This window comes from Sitophilus oryzae, unplaced genomic scaffold (genome assembly GCF_002938485.1).
Source record: "Sitophilus oryzae breed Bouriz unplaced genomic scaffold, Soryzae_2.0 scaffold_1652_pilon_pilon, whole genome shotgun sequence".
Taxonomy (NCBI): Eukaryota; Metazoa; Arthropoda; class Insecta; order Coleoptera; family Curculionidae; genus Sitophilus; species Sitophilus oryzae.
Genome location: NW_022146339.1, coordinates 199,553 through 218,729, shown reverse-complemented (window position 1 = coordinate 218,729; position 19,177 = coordinate 199,553). Strand labels below are relative to the sequence as shown.

The 19,177-nt window shown below is 33.8% G+C and overlaps 1 protein-coding gene across 1 annotated transcript in view; it reads right to left on the bottom strand.

Annotated features, from left to right (window-relative positions):
- The window catches only part of LOC115880730 (disintegrin and metalloproteinase domain-containing protein 12), a 195,392-nt gene that overhangs the window by 48,315 nt on the left and 127,900 nt on the right, over positions 1–19,177 (bottom strand). Inside the window, exon 2 of the mRNA XM_030898009.1 lies at positions 2,452–2,549. Coding sequence (XP_030753869.1) covers positions 2,452–2,549 — 98 coding nt within the window. The remainder of the gene's footprint in view (positions 1–2,451; positions 2,550–19,177) is intronic.

Genomic DNA, 19,177 nt, shown 5'->3' with positions numbered 1-19,177 from the left:
CAATAATCCAAAATACTGACAATATTATTGATCGTGTGAGGGTCGCTTTAAACAAACTTTGTAAGTTCTTTATTCTAGGAGCTACAGATGCCCGACGCACTATTGCCGGCCCCTGTAGATTCTGTGTATTTTCTGTGGTAGCTCATTATCAAAAATAAATGTAAATAATAAATGTATACATGCTTAATATATATTCGTCAAATAAAATATGTTGGGGTGCTTTTTGAAGTAATTTTATGCAAATCCATTAGGAAAATACACGATAAATCGCTATCTGGCAGAGTTACGAAGATGTAACCATTTAGGATAAGACTTTTAAAACCAAAAAAATACAAAGACATAAAAAATACATTAAAATTTTAAAATATAACAATTTTTTGATTCTTTTTTTAAATCTTGATTGTTTTGCATCTTGCTGAAACACAAACGCTTTTTGTTGGTTAGACAAATTTGTTTTTGCGAGTAATAAGCCACAAAGAACTTTGTGTGCGATGATGTCAAAAACTAGTGGCACTTTCAAAAAAGGTTGGTTTTAAGTTTTAATTATCTGTTTCAGTGGCGAAGTATTCAGCAATATCCCTCAGTGAAATTAATACCTAGTCCTATTATAATACAATAACTGTATTTACTGCACTCTAACCAAATTAATTTTTAATTATAAGCAATTAATTAGTCTTTTATATGTTCAATAATATTTTCCTTGCAAATAATTAACTTCGCTTAATGGCTCTTGAACTTATTTAACTTGACAGTGTCAATAATTGACCCTCATTTGGTTTACAATCATGTCAAATATTTAGAAAAATTTCAAACTTTTTGTAAAGATTGCGATCAAAGTGTAACGATATCAATTTATAATGTAATTAGGTTTGATGCATTTACTCTCAGATGTCGATTATTCACGGCAGTGTCATGATTCATGATACTGTAATAATAAAATTATACTGGCTCATATCTGAATTGAGTGACTCAAAACAATGAATATAAAAAATAGCATTTATTTATTTATTTAATCTGTATATCATGTCATATAGACAATGAGAATATTGTATTCTGACAAAAGTCTCAAATTTACCCCCACAAAAATCTAGCTTCTGGACTACAGGACTTTAATTGAAGGAGATTTTAATTGAGGAAAATAAATTTAAATTATTACAAACGGATATGCATCTCTAGACCATGTATCGTAACTTCTTCGAACGCTTACTACCCTGTGATCAAAAGAAAACGGCGTCCAGATGGCTTGGAAATGAACATCGATGACATTCCCCATATAATTTTGCATATAAAATGACAGCGATCTTCATTTCATAGCCATCGCTGACGCCGTTTTTTTTTTCGATCTCTATAATCATGACTTGAGTATAAAAAAAACGAAACTTGCAGTGTACCGAGTAATTATAATCCCCACCATGTTATATGGGAGCGATACCTGGGTGCCGTACCGCCGATACATGAACGCATTAAACAAGTTGCAACAGAGACACCTTAGACGACTCTTAAGAATCCGGTGGTCGGTGGTTCCATCATGTCTCAAACCTATCGGTCCTTGAAAAAGCTAACTGCGAGAGTATTGAAGTCATTGTTACAAAAGCCCGCTTAAAATGGGCTGGTCACGTATGCAGAATGCAAGAAAACCGCATACCAAAATCTCTGCTTTACGGTGAGCTTGTAGACGGTAAGAGGAGGCCGGGTGGACAACTGAAAAGGTACAAGGACCACGAAACTTAAAGCGAATTAACATGCAGAATGAGTGGGAAGAAGCAACTCACAATAGAATTCAATAGAGAAGAATTGTAAACTCAGTTAACAGCGACAACCAAAACGTACAGAGGCAACAAAGCAATGAGATTTTTCAATGTCCGGATGTGTGCGCTAGGCAGATAACATCACGTATCTGGCTTTTCAGTCACAGAAAAGCTCATGAAAGAAAACGCCTTGCGTGACCATCTTCTGATGTGTGTCGAATACTCGTCAGCGAGTAATGACTGTATGTATGTATAATGACGTCTCCTGACAAAAGTTTGGTACTCAGTTTCAAAAGTTCAAATCTTAAAAAGGTTCTAACCCGCAACTGTAATAATAACTTACGAAAGCATAATAATATATATATATATATATATATATATATATATATATATATATATATATATATATATATATATATATATATATATATATATAAAACTACGATTGACAAAATGACGAGCTCCATGAATAACATTTTGTAATTATTTCAAGGTCACGTACCAGTTTCTTCTTTTCAATATACATAATAAAAACAAGAAGTGTCCGAATATGTTTTCTTTTGCAGTCTATATAAGGCAGTATGGGTCGTAAAAGGGAATTATTTATAGTTAAAGACCCTGAACGTTACAAAACACAACTGTTTCAATACACCGATCCAAGAAGGAACGGGGCTAATGAAAATAAATAAAAAACGAAACCCACCTCCTGTTTTGTCGACGATATTTGTCTTTTTTCTCTTCCGTGGCATATTTTCGGTTTAACAAGGGTAAACCGGCTGAAATCTGATGCAGGATGTGGAACTGAAACAAGAAGAAAATCATTAGAATAACAATATAATTTTTTTTTAAAATAATAAAATACTAGAAATTGATCATTATAAAAAAATACATTGTACGAATATTTCCGAACCTCTTTATGAAGTAATGAAAATAGGTGGGTTTGACATTTACCATCACGCGACATCATTGATAGTCGCTAGGTGTATCAAAAATGGGTGTAGTTAATTATAATACTTAACATATTAATGCTCTTTTACAAAGCATTATCAAAAATGGGTTTCGTAAGTAAATTATATAAAATATATTATATGTATTTTTTTTTGCATAATTAGATACTTTTTCCTGGGTATCGATCAACGAATAAAATATTTTATTTATATATTGATTGATGTTTCAGTTTCAACCATCTTCAGAAACTTCAGTTTCTGAACTATCTTCAGAAACTTATCTTTTTTCTAAACACTAAAACTATTCATAAACATTCTACTTTTCCTACGGTTATGTTTCTGCAATTTTAATATAGTTCATATCAAATAAACTTTTAGTCACGTGATGAAGCTTGACCGGCACAGTGTTGTAAACCCACTTTTACATATTTTCTTTTAATCAAAATATTTTAGGAAACAAAAATAAAATAATTATTAATATATAAACAGTTACTATTTACATCAATAAAACTCACCTCCTTGACAGCACTTAAGGGACATAAAGTGTCATTACTACCGCTTTCCCGTCCAAAATATTCTAATAAAGTTTTAAAATTTTTAAAAAATATTCAGAAATTATTATTTCAAGGAGCTTACTACGAGTAGAAAAAAATATTGTGCTGGTTTGGCGTTGGTTTCTATGTAATTCGACAAATAAATAAAGCTGTCTCTTTAGTGGTCACTTTTGAGTCAATATGTTTTAATTGTCTTTCGTGTCGATTGCTGATTAAATTGGAGCCAGAAATGGCTCAAAACGAAATAAGTAAATTACCAACAGATATTCAGGCTGAGGCGACAAACGCTATATTCAAACTACTTCCATTTAAATCCCGAATAACTTATGAAAAGGAATACAAAAATTTTCAAGAATGAAAACAATTAAAAAACATGCGAGAAGAAATAAAGTTTTTAACCTATCCTCGCTCTTAAAGTATCATTTAATCTACCCTTGCGGTTAAAGTACTATTTTATCTACTATTTTTGATAGATAAGGCAATTTTAACAGTTGCTATGGAAAAAAATAATTTTTTACTCAAAAGAAAAAAAAACTGGCAGAAAGTACCAACAGAAATAAGGAAGAGTAGGGGACATGTAAATGACGTCTAGGGCTTGACCTTGCTAAAATTAACACCTATTTTCATTCCCCAACTGTCTTTGACGTCGTTTTTTTTTCAGTCGCATGGTATAACGTATCCAAAAAAATACACAAATATTCTTGTTCTGCAAAATCAATATATGTACATTACTAAAGTGAATTTTTGGTTATTTAAGTTATCTAATAACCTATGAATACTAATTAGTGATATTAACACAAAAACTGAAAAATATACATAATATATTAACAAAAATAGAAAATTAAAATATAAGGACACGCAAGGTCAACAACCACAATCACGCATTTGTGTTTCCAACCGAGGCTACAACAAGAAATGGTCAATTTTACAATTTACATGCTAAAAAGTGCTAAATTCGTTTAAAGCTTGCCGTCTGGTAAAACGAAATAAATTGCTTTGTTAACTCAAATTTCCGTAAAAAAAACCACTAAAAACAAAAAACCGTAGGCGAGAATTAAGTGTAAAAAAGTTATAATCATTCGTCTAGAAAGAAAAATCTGAATCTTCGTTTATTTTGTAAAACTGAAATTCACAAAGAGATATAGTGAAATACTTATTTAACATACATACTGTGTTTATGTTAACCATGAAGTTGGTTTATATCTATAACCTATAAGACTAGTACTTTTATTATCACTATAAAATATGGAGAAGCTCACATAATTCAGAGAACTTGGAGCAAAGGAACGTAGATATCAAATATATTATTTCTTTTGAACTATGGTGTAAGATAAAAATGCTTAGAATCACCTTGTATGTAACCATTAGATTATCATTATTTTGCATGAACTGAGTTCTTCAGTATTTGGGTTACATAGCTAGAAGATCAGAACAAAAACAAAAAGGAGACTCATAGTGATGGAGAAAGAGTAGTAGTATAGAAGAAGAGAGGAAGTAGAAGAATTGAAGTAGAAAAGACCTAGACGATAAATTAGATAATGACCTGAAAACTGAAAAAATACCACTTGGCAAGGGCGTGACACAAGGAGATACCATCTCTCCCAAGTTCCTTACTCTAGCACTGGAACATGTCTTTAAGAAACTGGAATGGGAAAATAGAAGGTCTAAACATCAATGGTGTATACCTAAGCCATCTTAGATTCGCAGACGATATAGTCTTGCTGTGCACCGACATTCAAGAACTGAATACCATGCTAAAGGAGCTAAATGATCAATCCCTGAAAATAGACTAAAATAAGACCAAAATAATGAGAGCAACAATATCCATAACATTACCGTAGATAACGTTGTTATTGAAAACGTCGATCATTATATTTAGGTCATAAAATAAATGCACGATCCATTTGGCATAGATGGCATTCGGAAATATGAGTGATAGCTTCAAAGATAAAAAGGTGCTCTTCAACCTAAATAAAAAGGCATACGACAACTCAGATGAGACTACGCGCAGTCATATCTCATCAGACTACACCGCAGTCATACTATGGAGATCAAGGGAAGTGTGGGCCAACAAAAAAAGAGTAGGGTCGATGACATCAAAACAGTGGCAGGAAGACAACGGATGAGTTTGGCTAGAAATCGCGTAGAATGAAAAACCTAGAAGAGGTCTATATCCAACACTGGATGGAACCCGGCTGAGGAAGAATAAGAACCACAATAGATCAATCACTTTAGATCAAAGGCAAATTATACCCAAAATTATAAACCAAATACCTCTTTCTTTGGCTCTAAGTTTCGTATGAATTTTAGAATTATGAACAAAAGACTGTACCAAGTTGTTATATTCTAAAATAATTGAATTATAAACGGCCAACCCCACAGCGGCTGCAGATTATCAGAAATTGGAGGAGAAAATAAGAAATCAGACAGGATGTGAACGTTGTCTTTGTTCGTACTATCTTTTCTATTTCGTATTTACTTTACTATTTTATTTACTTTAATACTCATTTATATAGCTAATTGGCTGTAATTGTTATGTTTTATTAATTTTTAACATAAATTGCTATAAAGTTTAAGTTGCACTTGATCACGCTCGGTTGGGTTGTTCGCCTGCGAATGTATTAAGTGAGTATCTCTATTAATTTGTTAAGAATGTTTCCTAATCTGTATTATCTGGTAACCACGCAAGCATAACTATACCCAGAGTAGTAAAGTAGTGAAAGCAAAGTGTTTTGGTGTATTGTGGCGAATTAGTGTTTTATTTGGCTGTTTAAAAAACGAGATTTGGTATGTTAGTATATGACATAAATTAGGATTGGCGTATTCGATTGTTTTTGGTCACTTCCTGTTTCACCAGAAATGACTACAACTTATGACATGATTTTTAAATGTCACTCTTGGTATTTTCTTACTTTATTCGATAGAAAATGACACATGAATGAATGACATAATATCATAGTCAACTTTTGACATTTTCGCTTTAAAAAAATCGGATTTTAAATTTCAATCTAGAGTGCCATGGTTATGTGAAAAACACTAGTTTTACATTTACAAATAATTTGGTACCACAATTTAACTTAGTAAAATATTTTACCAGTTACAGTTGAATTAATTTCTCAGTTACTTTGTTGAATATTTTAGTCTCTACGATGCACAGTGCTTCGAACATATGGCTCTAGAGGACAAAAATGCAAAACTTCTCTTTTATTGTAGGCAATTTATTCTAGCGGGAATACACTGCATAGGGTATGCAGATGACATAGTCATCATTGCATGGGGGAAACATGAAGGCACCCTGTGTGATATTATCCCAAGAGGACTCCGCATCGCTGAGAGATGGTGCAGGACTGTCGGGCTGAGTATTAACTCAGATAAAACTGCAGTAGCGCCATTCACCAGAAAGCGAAGTTTGAAAAACGTGAAAAGAGTCCATCTAGATGGAAAGGAAACACTGCCATCACAGGAAGTGAAATATCTGGGAATAACCCTGGATAGTAAACTTCTCTGGAACAGGCATATTAAGAACATTACCAGCAAAGCCACAAAGGCTCTCATGATATGCAGAAGATTGGCGGGAAATAGGTGGGGCTGCGCCCCTAACATTTTGCGCTGGATGTATACCATGATAGTAAGACCCATGATTACTTATGAAGCAGTTGCTTGGTATACAAAACTAGAGCAACGTACAGCAAGGCAAAACCTGTGCAAAGTACAGAGACTGGTATGTATCTGCATCACAGGTGCCATGAGAACATGTCCAACAGCAGCAATGGAGGTCATTCTAGACCTAACACCACTGCACATTGTCGTCGGTAGTTATGCCAATGCGACAATGATTAGAATGGTCATTGATGGAAACAGTACTGGGAGAATTTTCAGGTCAGGAACACCCTCAAAAAGAAAATTCCACTTCTCCAACTCCCAGTGGATGACATATCAAGAATTTACAACTTTGAGAAACACCTCACTGTAGTATTGAGTAATAAAAAGAATTGGAAGAAAGAAACGCTTACTCAGCATATAAAAGACAATACCATCACGTGGTATACTGATGCTTCCAAAACCAAAGCAGGGACAAGGATAGGAGTATTTGGGCAGAAAACTAAATACTCCGAACCAATGGGCACCTACCCCAGTATTCTTCAGGCAGAAATTTGCGCTATCGAAAGATGCGTAATTGTATGCGTCGTAATTTATCTTAGATAGGAACTATCGAAAACAGGAAATTGCCATCCTATCCGATAGTCAAGCAGCACTTAACGCGATCAACTCAGTAACCATCAATTCGAAGTTGGTCAAAGAATGCCTAGAGAAGCTCAACAAATTAGGCAAAGAAAATAAAGTCCTCTTACTCTGGGTGCCTGCTCACCAAGGGATAGAAGGCAATGAAAAAGCAAATGATCTAGCTAGAAAAGGAGCGAACACTCCACTAACTGGACCAGAACTGTTCTGTTTTCCAAACGGGAACCAACTGAAAGCAGAACTGAAGAATCTGGAAGATTCCATCCGTAACTTGGAATGGGTGTCCTCCAACGGTCTAAGACACTCGAAAAAGTTCCTCAGAACTTATGACCGAGAAAAATCAAAGGTTTTCCTTGATTTAAGTAAAAACAATCTTCGGATTGTCACGGGGTTTCTAACAGGACACTGTCTCCTCAACGAACACCTCAGTAGATGTGTGGGGAAAAGCAGATTTTGTGGGGAAAATTGGGAAACACCAGAACACCTTATCACTGAGTGCGCCGAGACGACGACCATTCGTGCCATGAACCTTGGTACGTCTGAAAAAAACTCAAGAAAGGGGAACACACAATAGATCTATAAGGTCGCGGTGATTAACTCCCTTCCTAAGCATTCTACATTCTCTAGTCAACTTTTGACATTTTCGCTTTAAAAAAAATCGGATTTTAAATTTCAATCTAGAGTGCCATGGTTATGTTAAAAACACTAGTTTTACATTTACAAATAATTTGGTACCACAATTTAACTTAGTAAAATATTTTACCAGTTACAGTTAAATTAATTTCTCAGTTACTTTGTTGATATTTTAGTCTCACAGCTCTACTTAACCGACGCGACGCATTTTCGAAAGTACCCATTACTATATTTTGGCGCTCAAATTTTACACTTTTGGGGCACTCCTGGAAAGTGAATATCTTTTTAGTTTGTATTTTGTTGATTCCGGGGCTATTATTTGCATCCTATAAAGGTTCATAAATAAATTTATAGTTTCTTTTTCGCGACGTCCGGATTTTGTCCGGATTTCAGAGTTCATCTGTCCGGATTTGTAAATTCACTTGTCCGGAATTTCCAAAAGCCTTTATGGAAACCCTAGGTACATGTGTATATAGGGGGTTACACTACTTGTGTAAAACAAGCATTCACCAATTTTATTTGTCTTATTCATTTACTCCTTCTCTCCAAAAAATCCTATATGGGTATTTGCCACTGCAAGAAAATGTACAAAATAAAATAGTTATTTTTTGTAAACACTTCTGCGTTAACCCAAACGGAAACTACTTGTCAGAAGTTAGGTTTACAGATATACAAATTTGCCTAACGAACAAAAAAATGCTTAACGTTTCGGAATGTTTATCTTTCCGTCGTCGGAAGCAAAAAATACAAAGAATAAAGAAAAAAACTATTTAAAATATTTAAATTCAACTATTCGAGAACACTTTAGTTTTTTAAAACAGATACATCTACAAAAACCGTTGACGTTCTGTTAAAATGACATTATATCAAGTTAAACTTCAAAATTAATAATTAATACCTGATAACAATAATTACTTAATAAGATAAAACCAAAAAGCCCCAAACTTTCTGTATGATTATTTTTAATTTTTATGTTATGTTTGTTTATGTTATGTTCCTTAAAATCAAAGAAGCGATTGCCATACATTACTAAACTAACATCTACAGATGCATGAGCAATACATTTATTTTTATTAGATTGTATTAAAAAAGCCTCTTTTATTTTTCTTTTAGAGGCTATCGTTTCTTTCATTATAATTTTGGCATTATTAAAATTTATTCTGTGCCCTGTGTCCCATAGTCCCATGAATGCTGACAAATATTAGATTTGTGAAAATTTCCTTTTCTTAAATAATCTTTATATGTTCTTTAATTCGAAGATTTAAGGGTCTAGATGTTTCACCAATGTAAAATTTATCGCATTCACATGGTATTTTGATTTTGTATATTACATTTTTTGTTTGTTGTTCTGTATTCATTAGTTTAGTATGTGATAAAATGGATCTAAGTGTAATTTGTATTTTGAAAGTGTTTACAAAAAATAACTATTTTATTTTGTAGATTTTTTGCAGTGCAGTGGCAAAATACCCATAAAGGATTTTTTGGAGAGATGTATCCGCCACATAGGTATAGACATTTTTTACATTTACTCCTTGTATAATAAACGTTGATATACTTTTTTTGGATTAGTTTATTTTTGTTTAGAATATTTGAGGTTTCTGACATCGTTTCAACCTCGTCAAATTCAGTAAAAAGCCGAAACAAAAGCAAACCGCGGCTCGACGGGCTCTAGTTGATTTTCAGAAAGGATTTGGCCGTTGTTACAGCCAACCTCGAGCCGATCGTGTTCTGAATTTAGATTCGAGTCTAGTAGATTGTTTTTCAAGCGAGACCGGGAAAAAGTATTTATTGTTTCCGGTAATTTTGATTTTTTCCGCGACCACCGACGAGTGTGGTTAAAAAGGTGGCAATTTTCGAGTGTACAATACAATGTGATTAAAAAGTTTTATGATCAAGCATGGTTTGTTATAACGGTATAAAATCAGTGTTAATTTGACGTTGACATTAAATGTATTAAATACTTTTTTTCCATAGCATCTGTTAAAATTTCCTTATATCTATCAAAAATATAGTAGATAAAATAATACTTGAACCGCAAGGGTAGATTAAATGATACTTTAACAGCGAGGATAGGTTAAACACTTTATTTCTTCTCGCACGTTTTTAAATTGCTTCCATTTTTGAGAATTTTTGTATTCCTTTTCATAAGTTATTCAGGATTTAAATGGAAGTAGTTTGGATATTAGTGATGGGCAAAACTGTTATTTTTAGATAACAGTTGAAACTGTTATAGTTATTTATAGGGCTGTAACGAGCCCTGTTTTTTAACTTGACCGAGTACCGAGTACGTAACGTACTGAAACATACAGCGCCATAATATCTCGACATCCGCCCGTTATGCTCGAAACAGGTTGAAAAACAATGTATCTAAAACAACTGATGCGTTATTCTCCAACCTGTTTCAAACCTCCATCGACAATCGACAGATGCAGCAGCGTTACTTTCCCACTCGGATTAACTCGACCACCGCTCTGTTATGCTCGTAACAGGTTGTTGCGAGCCTTTCCCACTCCTGTTATCTCGACCGCCAGGCGTTATGCCCGCAACTGTTTCAAAAAAGCTGCTTCTTTTATATCCTATTCTTTTATATATATTATTTTTAAGCTGTTGCAAGCCCAACACGACCATCGACGGCATCGACCGATGCAGCTACGTTCGCCGCGCCGCGCTGTAGCGCATACCCCACTCCGTTGTCCGTTGTATCTCGCCGCCTGTATCGATGGTTGTCCAAATAACATGTTTTCCATTTCCATCTTCCATCCATACTAGTTGTTTTTTGGAATTGCTTCGAGTAGCATCGAATTTCGTGGCGGTGCAGAGCGCCGACTTCGTTTCACGAACGGTCGATCTCTGCGTGTCGTTATTTTATATCTGTTATTTTTTAAAAGTAGTAATGGTTGCGTTATGTTATTTCTATATAATTGTTATAAAATAACAGATAGTTAAATAACAACCCATCACTATTGGATATGGCATTTGTCGCCTCAGCCTGAATATCTTTTTTCTAATTTACTTATTTCGTTTTGAGCCATTTCTGACTCCAATTCAATCAGCAATCGACACGAAAGAGAATTAAAAAATATTGACTCAAAAGTGACAAGTAAAGAGATAGCTTTATTAATTTATTTGTCAAATTACATAGAAACCAACGCCAACCTCGCACAATATTTTTTCTACTCGTAATAAATTCCTTGAAATAATAATTTCTGAATATTTTTTAAAACGTAACTCGCTATGGAAAAAAATATTGTTTTATACACGACGATAAAATTGCATTATCGTCTCCCGAAATTAATTCACTCGCGATTTCATCGCTCAAATACCATTTTATCGTCTTGTATAAAAAATAACTATTTTTTAACTGAGAAAGTCAAAACCCACTCGATCATAAAGCTCTCTGATCTTACGAGTATTGTGATATGTGATATCAATTGTAATTAAAGGTTAAAAACAAGTACCTAATACATTATATCAAAACCTGGGTATTTCACCACTAAAAGAAATAGAAAAATACATAAAAAAACAATTTTTGTAAAATACCACTGCATAGAATCTAAACGAAAACTAGCTTGGCAACGGCTTGTCAACTAAAGCAAATTTGCCTAACCAACAAAAGAGTTTCTTAAGTTCCAGAGGGTATATTTTCTCCCGTCGTCGCGCGTCGTCAGAAACAAAAAAGAATATATTTTTTTCCTTCGATGTGGTAGAAAATGATTCAGTATTGAAAGTAAAAAAATTTCGGACTTCTTTTTGATTTTTTTTGGGCAGACAACGTTTTGGTCGGATGTGTCACTGACCTTTATCAAGTGTGAACTCTTCTTCTTTATGTGCCCTGTCCTCGAAGACCGTTGGCTACCATCAATGACATTTGTATTTTGTTCACTTTATAACAGCGTGTTGGTATTTACTCCGTACCACTCCCGCAAGTTTTTGAGAAGCGGAAAAAGAAGAGCGTCCTTCTTCTTTTTCCAGCTGAGCATCTCCCTTCTATTTTCCCTTGCATGATGTTCTGCAATAGCTGGTGCTTCTCCTGTCTCATAAGATGTCCAAACTATTCTTGTTTTCTGGTCTTTATGCTTTTTATAACCTCGTATTCAGCATCTCCAACACTAATATTACTAATTTTGTCCAACCGTATTCTCAGAGGTAGTTGAAGGTCCCTACAACAAAAGCACTTTACTCATCTTTCTGAACCCAGCCCAAGAATGCCCCAACCCAACTAAAGTCTGAAAAAAATGAAAAGTTATAAATTCACATTTGTTGTGTCACATTCCAAAACGTTGTGTAAGTAAGTCCGAAATTCTTTTAGTTTCAAAGAAAAAACTTTTTAAAATGTCTAAATTTACCTACTCAGAGAGCACTAGCTTATTTACTCATCTCTCATTTCCCCAAATAAAGTATCTCTAAACTAATGGGTATAGTTATCTAATTTTTGTAAAGGTAAATCGATGTAATAAATAATGTAATCCCAGGCAAAAAATAGTATACTTCATTTCTCTTAAGATGTAAGAGTAATGGAACAAACCATCGATATTATTTTTATGTGATAAACTAGCCACTGTATTAAATTAAATATTTAAAATAAAATTGTCAACCGCAAACCAAAACTAAACAATGACAAAATTCGGTAGACTAAACAAAAAACATTATTTCATACAGAGAGATCTCTAAAGAAATCTTGCTTATTCTGAATTCTATAATAAGTTATACTATTAAATATTTAAGGGACATAAATGAAGAACTCATATAGGGTAGGTAATTACATTTTTCCCGTATCCTTATATATGATTTTCATGTGACATTTTTCCCGTATCCTTATATTGATTATGAGACTGCTATTGTTCTATGGCGCAGTTTTTTATTTCTTAATTTTGTATAAGGTGTTGTAAATATCGATCCAAAGTCCAAATTTTGCCAAAAATGCTGAAAAAAGTGAATATCTCAAAAATGATGCACTCTACAACTACACCACTCTTTGGAGAGAGCTAATGTCTTCTTCTTAAGGTGTCGTGCAGATTACTGCGCGTTCATATTTATCTTCATCATCAGATGGTTCTATTAATTGTAGCGACTTGGAAGTATTGTATGCCTGTTCAATGACGAATATTTCTCAATCAAGAAGCTTCCTTCGGCCTATTCCCCTTTTACCTCCTTCGATTTTACCCTGGAGAATTAGACGCTGAAAGTGACAGCGTTCTCCACGTAGTATGTGTCCCAAATAGGTCGTTTTCCTCTTCTTGATGATTTCGGGGAGTTTGGTTTGGTTTTCTTTCTTTACTTTCTTCTAGACTAGCTCTTCTGAGAATGCCTTCATTTCTAACAAAGGTCCACATTTCGAAGGCTTCAATTCTATTTATTGTTGCTACTTTTAGTATTGATGCTTCCACACCATATAACAAAACGGACCAGACATAGACATACAGAGCTAATGTGGAGACCTATACAATTACACTATTAAGGGTGGCTGCCAAGACGGCGACGTCCCGTAATCCTGCTGTTAAAACATAACAATTGATTTTTATATATAAAAACCAGCTGTTATGTTTTAACAGTAGGATTACGAGACGTCATTGCGGACACCCTAAACTAAATAACGAAAACAAACAGTTTTTGAGATATTTCGAATGAGAGCTTTTTGATAGATGTTAAAATTAATCAAATATGTCTCAAATTACGAAACAGCAGGTCGCACAACATTCAATGGAACAAAATATGCTGGGAATAACCAAGAGGGACCGTAAAAGAATAGAGTGGATACGACAAAAGACCCAGGTAATAGATGTCATCCACTGAGTCAAATCCCTCAAATGGCAATAGGCAGGAGACCTGGCAAGAAGGACGGACAACAGATGGACCACAAAAATTACAGCATGATACCCACGAAGAATTAAGAGACCTAGAAGACCGAACCTGAGATGGGACCATGATATTAGAAAATTATCAGGGATAACTTGGGACCGCACAGCCAACAAAGTATGTGAGGAAGACTACACCATAATTGGAAATGGTTCAATAAGCTAAAAATTATGATGATGATGATGATATTTTATAAGCTTATATATCATATTCCTAAAAAACATAACATACTCCTCATCTAATATTTGAATAGCGAAGTATAATAATTCCATACGAACAAATATTTTCCAAGAAACTAAAAATAAGCTTTAACATAAAGATATGTTATTAATATCCAAATCATCTCACACATATCTCCAAACCATCTCTAGACGTGTTAGCATCTGGTATTAATTTATTCAATTGAAAAACTGTTCGCGTAGTAATTATAATAAATGAGTTGTTATATATCATTTATTTAATAAATGGGTGGGTAGCTAGAGGTTAGAGGTGGGTGGTGATCTAGAGCTGATACGCACAAAGTAACGCATCGTATTATACTCATTCAAGCAAGTGTATAGTATACGGGGTGACATCGAAATCTAAACAGATAATCTTTTGACATAATTCCAATAAATTTGAAAAAAGACGCCATATTGGATGGTTAATTTTAAACAGAGTTTCTATACCGGGTGCGTCTCAAAAGTAGCTCACCCCTATAACTATATTATGTTTTCAGATAAAAAAAAATATATTTGGTATAGTGATGGGTTGTTATTTAACTATCTGTTATTTCATAACAATTATTTAGAAATAACATAACGCAACCGTTACTACTTTTAAAAAATAACAGATATAAAATAACGATACGCAGAGATCGACCTTTCGTGAAACGAAGTCGGCGCTCTGCACCGCCACGAAATTCGATGCTGCTCGAAGCAATTCCAAAAAACAACTAGTATGGATTATGGATGGAAAACATGTTATTTCGATGCTATTTCGACAACCATCGATACAGGCGGCGAGATACAACGAACAACGGAGTGGGGAATGCGCTACGGCGCGGCGCGGTGAACGTAGCTGCATCGGTCGATGGTCGTGTGGGGCTTGCAACAGCTTAAAAATAATAGGATATAAAAGAAGCAGCTTTTTTGAAACAGTTGCAGGCATAACGCCTGGCGGTCGAGGTAACAGGAGTGAGAAAGGAACGCTGCTGCATCGGTCGATTGTCGATAGAGGCTCGCAACGGGTGGGAGAAGCAGTCATTTTAGATCCGTTGTTTTTTAACCTGTTACGAGCATAACACAGCGGCGGTCGAGATAGTCGGAGTGGGAAAGTAACGCTGCTGCATCGGTCGATTGTCGATGGAGGTTCGAAACAGGTTGGAGAATAACGCAGTTATTCTCCAACCTGTTTCGAACCAGTTCAGTTGTTTTAGATACATTGTTTTTCAACCTGTTACGAGCATAACGGGCGGAGGTCGAGATATTATGGCGCTGTATGTTTCGGTACTTACTTATTAAGTTTTAATATTTAGGTATTTATTTATTCTGAAAAATTTTCAGAATAATATTTTAAGATATTTTAAAAATGTATACAGGGTGTTTTGAAAAATCTAGTCATTGATTAATCACAATCCTGCTTAAAGCCCTTGAGTAAAAAGCTGATTTTTGGAAAACGGATTGATTTTAGGGTGTAGAGGTTCGATAAGAAGGGATTTTTCGAAACTCGAATTCTAAGGGGGTGAAACCACCCTCTAATATTAGAATATTTTTTATTTAAAAACCGGTGAGTTTTTCGGAAAAACTTGTATTAAATTAGGTTAAACACGTATATTTTATTTTGTTGTTTTATATATTTTAAGATTTTTTAAAAATATATACAGGGTGTTTCATAAAATATGACCATTGGGTAATCACGATTCTGCTTAAACTGCTTGACGTTTAAAGCTGAATTTTGGCAAACGGATTGACTGTGGGGTTGAGGTTCGATAAAGAGGGGTTTCTCGAATCTCAAATTCCAAGAGGGTGAAAACGCCCCTCAAATATTACAATATTTGTTATTTAAAAAACGATTAGTCTTTCGGGAAAACGCTTGGACACGCATAATTTATTTTGTTTTTTTACATATTTTGAAATTTTTTAAAAAATCATACGAGGTGTTCCAAAAAGTTGAGTAATTGATTAACCACGATTCTGCTTAAACTGCTCGACGTTTAAAGGTTATTTTTGACAAATGTGAGAAAATTTTATCCAGTTTGTATGTTAATGGAAATCCTTGCTTTGCTTTATCATCACCATTACAAATTATTAATTCGACGCAAAGAAAGTCGCGGGTACACGCTAGTTTAAATGTAAAATTAATTCGAACTCTAGGGTGTAGTTGGTTTACTTATGAAGAATATACTACACATTTTCTTATATTGCTATTTTTTGACCGCAAATGGTAAAATCATAACTATATAAGAGCTTCTCGCCCGTCAAGTGAGATGCACCCTGTACACTGCTACGCAATTCAGGATCTACGCGGATCGAGGGGCAGGGCGTAGGTAGATCGGAATGTATGTATAGGTATAGACGAGTGGCGGAATTTTGGCTTTTTTTATATCGCAATTTGTAAACAGCGCTTAATTGTAAACAGCCACCGTTTTTAGAGAGGTATTTTAGATAACAATCGATATTTAGAAATGTTTTGACACCCTGGAAATACTACCACCGAGCACGTCATTGTTGCAACTTGCAACTGCGTTAATACGCCTGGCGGTGACCGCCTCATACTCTTTCAGATATTTAGCAATAAAATAAAGAAACCTGTTATTTTTAAGCTGTTATTTTAAGCTGTTTTTTATAAATAACTATAACAGTTTCAACTGTTATCTAAAAATAACAGTTTTGCCCATCACTAATTTGGTATGTTAGTATATGACATAAATTAGGATTGATTGACGTATTCAATCCTTTTCGGCCACTTCCTGTTTCACCGGACATGACTAAAACTTTTGGATTTTTAAATGACGCCCTCAGTGTTTTTTTTAATTTATTCGATAGAAAATGACACTCTGAATAGAATGGAATATCAAATGTCTTTAAAACTTTTAAGATTTTCGCTTAAAACAAAATTGTGTAACAAAACACAGAGGCTGACATTTAAAAATCAAAAGTTGTAGTCATTTCCGGTGAACAAGTGACCGAAAACAATTGAATACGTCAATCAATCCCAATTTATGTCATATACTAAAACACCAAATCTCGATTTTTTATCTGAAAAAATAAAAAAGTTATAGGGGTGAGCCACTTTTGAGACGCACCCGGTATAAAATATTGTGAAATTTTACAGGATATTTAAATCTAAAAACAAAAGTCAATTAAAATAACAAAGATTGTTATAAAATCTTCTATGAATCTTCTAATTTTATATAGTTTAACAACAGGTTTAACTCTAGAACCTTCTATTGCAACCCCAACCAGTGACCAATGTGCATATTATATGCAAAAAAAAATAAGTTATTTCTAATTACCTCCCAAACTATATAATTATATTCAAATATCTATTTTTGTCAAATAATAAACGAAACAATACGAATGTTATAGATTCGAAACTTCCTGCCGCTTGCCACAGTTCAAAAGGCTGTTTAACAACAAAAAATAGAACCAAGCCATCCTACTGAGCGTGGTCCTCTTTTCATAACTTTATGATGATGCCGCCTTTCGAACATTTGTTTCTTGTGAAAATATTTACAGTTTTCTTGAGAATAACTACGGGAATCTTATGTAATTTGACCTACTTATACTGTATTCAATTAAACGTCTTTGGAAACGGTAATTTACACGTGGTTTTAATTCCCATCGTTTTTATAATAGATGAGACTCATTCGTTATATGTAGATTAACTTGCAGTATAGTTTTAAAGACTTAATTTTTATTTATACAGTGTGAGTTTCCTACGATGGTCTCTATGGGTATCTCGGGAACTACTGGAGATAAGAGAGTCGGTTAAATGGGAAATAATTGCAGTTTTGTGAGGTCATAAATATGCGCCTTGCAGATTTTTGAAACAGTTCATGGCTTACTAGATATTTCGAAAAAAAAACAAATTTTGGCTATTTTAAAAATTGTCCCTAATTCCATTATAATCTATAATTAATAAAGTAATTTCTCGAAAAAAAAAACATAATATTGCTTATATCGCTGAAAAGCTTAAAAAATCTCGATTTTTATTAAGTCATGGCCAATTGTGGTTTCCATTTAAAAAAACATGTTTGTATCATAATATGTCAAATATGAAAGGCTTTAGAAAAAAAAAACGGAGGACACAATCTCATCAAGGATGTGATTATCTATACAACTTTTATCTGAAAACTTCTTGTTTAAAATAGATTATAATGGAATTAGGGACAATTTTTAAAATAGCCGAAATTTGTTTTTTCGCAATATCTAGTAAGCCAGGAACTTTTTCAAAAATCTGAAAAGCGCATGTTTATGACCCCACAAAACTGCAATTCATTCCCCATTTAACCGACTCTCTATCTCCAGTAGTCTCCGAGATACCCATAGAAAACATCGTAGAAAACTCACCCTGTATAGAAAAAACGATGTTTATTTATAAAAAGGCGGGTAATTTAAAAGGAAGTTATTTATTGTTAGACAATAAAGATAATTACTATACCGGGTGTTTTTCATCATCCCCTATAAATGTTTTATTTTTTTCAGATATAAAAACGAGATTTGATATGTTGGTATATGACATAAATCGGGATTGATTAACGTATTCAATTAGTATCTGTCACTTCCTATTTCACCAGAAATGACTGCAATTTTTGGTGTTTAAATGTTACCGACGGTATTTTTTTTTTACTTTATTTGACAGAGAATCCCATTCTGAATAGAATGACATATCGTGTCAAATTTTAACATTTTCAATTTAAAAAAAATACCATGCAATGGCTGTGTTAAAACCATTAATTTGTAGTCAAGAAGCCTTGGAAAAATAGATTTGAACATCTAATGTTTTTCGTATCTTATCCCAGCCTGTTAAAAGATACCCAAATTGTATTTTTAATCATCTCAATTTTTTGAAATGGAAAGAGGGTGGCTCATTAGCATATTTGGAAAAAAACATTTTTTCTTAATAATTTGGTACTCCATGCTTGGTATTTCCAGTCAAATTGTCGTTATATTTATCGTCGTGGCACTCTAGATTGAAATTTGAAATACAGTTT